This window comes from Teleopsis dalmanni, chromosome X (assembly GCF_002237135.1).
Source record: "Teleopsis dalmanni isolate 2A chromosome X, ASM223713v2, whole genome shotgun sequence".
NCBI lineage: Eukaryota > Metazoa > Arthropoda > Insecta > Diptera > Diopsidae > Teleopsis > Teleopsis dalmanni.
This window is the reverse complement of record NC_051848.1, coordinates 87,585,596-87,592,141: the sequence shown is the minus strand read 5'-3', so window position 1 is coordinate 87,592,141 and position 6,546 is coordinate 87,585,596. Positions and strand designations below refer to the sequence as shown.

Here is a 6,546-nt window from a genome sequence, read left to right as displayed (position 1 = left end):
TTGACTATCATTTTGACCAAGTTTTTTTTTAAAAATCCTTTGCGGCTGCTTAAATCGATTTCATTTTCATCTTGATTATCATTTTGATCAGCTGATTTTTTTTTTAAATTTGTTATGCCGCTTTTATCGTTTTTTAATAATTCTTCGAATCCTTAAAGACATTATGGGAATAATTTAAGAAACTTGAATAGATTTTCAAAAATTGAAATTATGACTGTCATGAATTTAGCTTCCGAGTCACAACTTAAAATTTTTTAGTATAACAAATTGGAACTTACATCTTATGTTATGTTATATGTCTTCAAATAGCCCTTTCCATATTTCAATTGATATACATCTAATGCATATAAGATTTTGACTTATGTGGGTTTCATTTAAAAAATTTATAGTTAAATTTACTTGAGTTCGAATAGTTGTGGTACTCGCATTAAAGTTTTACTCCGAAACCAGTACTTTTGAATTCTATTAGCGCATTATGCATACACAAATACAGATGCATTTTGCGCTCTCGTAAACATAAATTTGGAACTTGTAAGGAAACTCAATATCGTATATAAAAGGACAAAGGAAGTCGTTATTGTTTTACTTATTCAACCACAAAATTTAAATAAGTTAACAGATTAACAAAAGCAATGCATATCGAAAAGGAGTAAGTATTTTTGTCGTTGCTTGTGTTGAAATCAGTCCTGGGGGATATGTACTTTTGTTGCTCTCTATACATTTTCCAGTTTTAAGATAAAAGTGAGTGGTTTAGATATCTTTTTTATTTATTCCTTACTTCACCGTTGTGCTTGAGGAATGAAAGCTACTGTAGGAAAAGAAAACATGAAGATGAAAGCAAAAATTTGTTATGTAAATTGTTGTGTGTCCTTATTGCTATTGATGGAGTGAATCGGCTCGGTCTGCTTTATTTAGTTTTCTTGCTCTGGCAGATGAAGTAGTAACTTCTAGATTTTTATTTGATTTCTAGTTGAGCACGATGCAGTGCAATTGCTATTGAATTGGACAAAATTTCCTACACAAGTGAATTGACAATTCCCAAAGTTATCTTCTCTGACGTTTACCGCAAGCAAGTGTAGCAGGGAGCCTGTTGAGGAATTTTGGGTAAGTCTGGGTTTTTATATTGACTTCATTTGTGACATTTTCTTTCTTCTTCTGCTAAAATGCACAAATATAATTGCAAATATAAAATACATAAAAATAACAAAGAAAAGAAAAATCATAAGCAATAAGAATAATTTTGGAGTAGAGGTTAAGCAACAAATGTGCAGCCAAGGAGTAATAAATCTATAGAAAAAATTTTTCAGTAACGGAATTAATTTTGCTTGTAAATTGGATATATATATACATTTACTCAAGGAGGAAATGATCCAGGAAACATATTCGGTTTTTATTTTCTTGAATTCAAAATAAATTTTAGATTTGCTTTACCACGAATAGTCCAGGGAATGTAAAATAATTTAATACTTCATCCAATTTATTGCAATAGTCAGTATTTTTTAAAATTTGCCTTTGCTTAACGGTTTAAACCTACAACTTCAAGATTAAGTAGAAATTAAGGAGCAGTTATGTAGACCAGTGTTTTTTTTTATTTGAATAGATTCTACGTTTCTGAAATATGTCTCTACACACTTTGAAATCACTTATTATAGCGTTTTTTCCACTGAATGTGTTTTCAATGCGACAACTTCCTCTGTCGTTGAAAATTGTTGCATATTGTAATGCTCTTAAAAATACTTTTAAGTTTCCTCTCGATAACATTAAAACTGCACTTTTGTGGTGTTGGATGAAGGTACAATAAGTGATGATGGATTCTATTATTTCTTCATCGTGGCAACTTCCACACAATGTACCTGTCGATATGCGCTATATGTATGTATGTATGTATAATAAGTACACGCTGTGCAGGTTTGGTGGAGCTCAACAACCGAATCGTTCATGTGTAATCTGGTGCTATAAGAAGTGGCTTAACAGCTTTCAGGATTGCTGCACAAGTCATTTGTTATCGCATTGGTAAACTCTTCTATGCTCTCAAAGAGTTTATATGTCGAGATTTATGCCAAGGTATCAGTGTCACCTATGTTCATTTGAGAGTTTCTTTTGAACATATCGTCAGCTTGCTCGTTACCTATAACGTTTAACACCAAAGGAATCCAGCAAAATCACATCTTTTGATGTTTAATGTTCGTCTAACCTTTTTTTGGTGCATGGCAAAATGGTGATCTTTTGCATATACATATGGACCACTATGTTGCCATATAAATCACTGAAACATTTAAATCATTTTGAAACTTTAATTGAATGGAAAATGCTACTTAGGTAGAGATCTCACAACATGTTAAAATATACAGAAACTTGAGTGGGTAGAAAGATTTATCTTGGCTGTACGTGCGCTGAGAATTAAATGCTCAATTAATCAGTACGTACCATAAGAACTTAAGCGAACTTAACCTAAAGCGAAATGCGCAACCAATCATACTTATGTATTTGATAGGAAGAAAATAAGCAAAGTTCGACGATTTTGTTTTTTTTTTTAAATTTTTTAAACGATTGAAAAAAAAAGTGTAGATAAGTGATATGAAAAAAGCTTATGTTCAACAAAAAGGTAAATACGCTGTAAATATCTCTCCAAATAAGTTATATGTGAATACTTTAATGGATATGCAAATGTTAAGAATATATTAAAGAATGCTATTTAATTGATATTATAAGTATTAATTGAATCTTTTGTTTCGAGAGAATGAAATTAATTAAATTTACTGAGACCATTTTACAATTATATGTATTAAATATTAAAATAAAATACTAAGATAGTTATCATGATTATTCCAAGTTAATAAAATGAAACCATTTGAGCATGATGTATATTATTAATTTTGCTTAAAAAACTTCATTATGCCAAATTATGAGGAACGTTTTACACACATATTTCTTGACTTCAACTTAAACGTTGCGATTACAATAACAACCACCCATCAACGAATTCAGTATCTATTCTCATATATGACTCCTTTGGTACAAACATATTTGCACTTGTTCCTGGTATAATTTTCACGTGGGTGTCAAAAATGATGATGTAGTCAAATTTTGCCAATTAATGAAATTTGTATTTAATTATAAAATAAATAACTAAATAAGGCACTTTTCCCATCTAATCATACACCTACGAGCTTCGAAACTTAGTCAATTCAATTGACGAAGTACAAATTCAAACGCCTGCATCGTCTGATTAACTATTCACTTAACGTTTTAATGAACGGTTTTGTCTACTCAACAAATATAACAGGAAACGACATGATAAGATTATTAAATGTGAAAACACACAGAATGACTTGCATTTACATGTCCTTAGACATAATACAAACCTGATACCTACATATCTGCGAATGCCTACGCATATGCTGTTAAATAAATATCCTTGCAGACTCTGGTGGAGCTAACAAACTATGGCGACGAATATGAGAGAATTTGAAAAGTGCTAACTAAACAATGGAAGTTTACTCTCGACTGAAGGATAACGTATGTTAAGTGGCAAAATAGTAAAGAAATTAAAGCTTGGTCCTATTAGATGAAGTGGCTAAATCAGCATTATTTTTTGCTTTAACATAAATACTAATATTTGGAAGTCACATGCTGGACCCCAACCTGACTTTTTGTAAGGTCAAGATGCAATGATGATGTATTACTATTTCTAATATATTATTTTAAAGTTGTATACATAAAAAACTCATATAGAAATTATTTTGGTTCAATAAACATATAAAACAAAAGGAAAATAGGTAGTCTATTGGTTTTGGTATGATTAAATAAATTTTTTCAAATCAGTCGTTGAATGTTGGTTGGTTGGTTGCAGTGGCAGGTCATAAGATAACTTCAAATGTACCTCAATTAGCGATTTTTCGCCGTTTTGTTACCACATTCCTCGCAAGAACCCTAGTATAGAAGAGTAGAGACTAAATCCATCCCACCGAATTTAGGTAATTTAACAGATCTTTCATCCTTACCATTGAGCAGTCTGATAAACTATCACAAAAGTATTTTCCTAAGAACCTATATCTTCTGGATGCTAGAGCTGGGCATTCACAGAGAAAATGTATTATTGTTTCTTTCTCCCGCGGGTTTCCACAACTTCTGCAGTGAGAGTTATGGGGAATACGCAGTTTCTCTGCGTGAGTTCCTAACCACCAATGACCAGTAAGAACCGCGATAAGCCTTGCAGTGTTTACGCGATCTTTTTTGATGAGTTCCAGAGATTTATTTTTATTATAAGTGGGCCACGTTAACCTGGAAGTTGCACATGACCTTAGTGCTTTCCATCTGTTATTGGCGAGTTGCAGAAAGTAAAGAAAGGTACTTCTTTTGATGGTCTCCAGGGTAATATAGACTGATACCGCCAGTGACGCATTTAGGGAGGCACCAGAGCGGGCTAAACTATCAGCTTTCTCATTCCCTACGATGTTCCTATGCCCAGGAACCCAGATGAGTGTGATATCGGCCAACCGGTTTAGCTCGTCGATTGCTTCTCTACATTCTTTTACTATTTTTGATTTTGTTATAAAGGATTCAAGAGCTTTAATTGCTGCCTGGCTGTCAATAAAAATAGCAACACTACATCTGTTCTCGATGTGGCTTGCAATTTGCCGACAGGCTGCTTTTATTGCTAGGATTTCAGCCTGAAAAACCGTAGCTTCATTAGGTATCCTAAGAGAGATATTTATATTTTTAGATGGTGCGAAGATTCCTGCTCCTGCCCCACCGCTCATTTTCGAGCCATCTGTATATATTGAGATATCGTAATTTGCTTCGAAATTTTTCCTTTTCCACTCATTTCTTGAAGGGAATATTGTCTGGAAGTTCCTTTCGAAGTCTATACACGGATTCAGATAATCCGATGTCATCCTATACAGACAATTTGGCACTGTACCTAGAATCCGACTATGTCCATATGTTCGTTCTAACCATACGCCTGTTACTTTCAGTCTTACAGCGCTATTACAAACCGTGTTTTTAATGTGAAGATCATTTAAATGCAGCATCACATTTAGGGCGTGGCTCTTGCACAATGCTGACATCGACATCCTCCTCTATGAGAAAGATGGCGAGATTGTCCGATGCGATTTTCGAATGCTGAAGGTTAATTTGTGCTACTTTCAGCATTCGTGCAGGCTTACGAGGTTTCTGAAGCTTCTTCCTGAAGCTTCATACCGTCAAGCATTTTGTTAGCATCCTCTAACTCCTTGCCATCATCATCATTGCCTGTTGGGCGGAATATTTTTATTTTGGTGTACCGTACGCCAAACCTCAGCTTACAGTCCATTTCTTCCAATGGCTTCACGGATTCCTCGTTTATCGCCAGAAGAAGCGTCATATTGGTTTTTTGTGTGCCCTCGTCCTTGATGACTACCCAGTCATTCATTGGCACATTTTGGTTCTGCTGTTGTAGCAGCTGGAGAACTTTCTCATGCTCCATCTTCATAATTGGCAGCCAAATGCGGGCCCTTGGTCTTCTAGGGATATCGTTGGCTGGGATAAGCTTTAGCCTTAAACCTTCCCATGCATCACTTACCTTAGCAATGCAGTTGCCAAGAAATACTTTAGATAGCTGGTCATCACATTTGAAGACCCTGCAACCACGAACCACTTCTGATGAATCAAAGCCTGGTGTGGGGGCGTCTAGATTTGTTAGAAGGTGTTCCATCACCATTTCAGCCAGCTTGGGCTCAATCTCGCCCCATTTCTCCAGCACCTTTTTTCCATTCCCGGTAATATCATCAATGAGCGCCACCTGTAGCTCATCCCTTGCTACTTCGTTATATGCCCTTTTCGCACTCGTTGACGGTTTACTAGTATAACTCGGTCTCGCTACCTTGCTTTTTGAAGTATGGGCCGTCTCGTCCTGAGACCGATCCCTCTTCATTGCCTTTGCGGGTTTTGATAGGGTGGCCTGGTATTCGTTATACTCATCGACCACCTTCTGATATCGTACTTTGTCTGTACGGTCAAACGCCTGTTCTTTACCTTCAGCTTCATTTTTAGCAATCTTGCCAAGAATGAACATGGCCTTCTGGTACCTTTGACGTCTGATCTTTGCCTCAGACTTTTTTGATTTCTCGGCAGGCGCACTATGGCTGGCGCGCTTGTCTGCCGATTTTACTGTTATGTGCGAAGTAGGCGCAGTGCGGCTGCTACTGCCTACTTTGGGTAGTATGGCGGTTTCGACTCGCTCGTTTTCTTGGCTTGATGCCAGGAGCTCGTCTTCGGAACTGGTACCTAGTTCCTTGTTAGTTTTTTGTTTATTTAATTTGTTTAAAGAATCCATAAATGTTCCCACGAGTGTAGGGGAAAGGGAGGTCGTCCGAAGCATAGCCCCCTTTACTTCAGAAAGGCTGAATTGAAACCGGAGGTCGCCAGGTATCCGGAGTCCACCGTTCTAAGACACACTTACGCAGTGCCATTCATCCTTGGGCACGGTCGTTCATACACCCAGGATTGCGGGTTTTATCGAGTTTTCCTCTCTAGATCCGCCATAATATGTGGCTCTGCACC

General features: G+C 36.2%; 1 protein-coding gene across 1 annotated transcript; it reads right to left on the bottom strand.

Moving 5' to 3' along the window:
* Positions 1 to 5,167: 5,167 nt before the first annotated feature.
* LOC119688655 lies at positions 5,168 to 6,319 on the bottom strand. The gene has a single exon (XM_038103326.1). The coding sequence runs from the start codon at positions 6,317 to 6,319 to the stop codon at positions 5,168 to 5,170; it is 1,152 nt and encodes a 383-aa protein (XP_037959254.1).
* Positions 6,320 to 6,546: the final 227 nt, after the last annotated feature.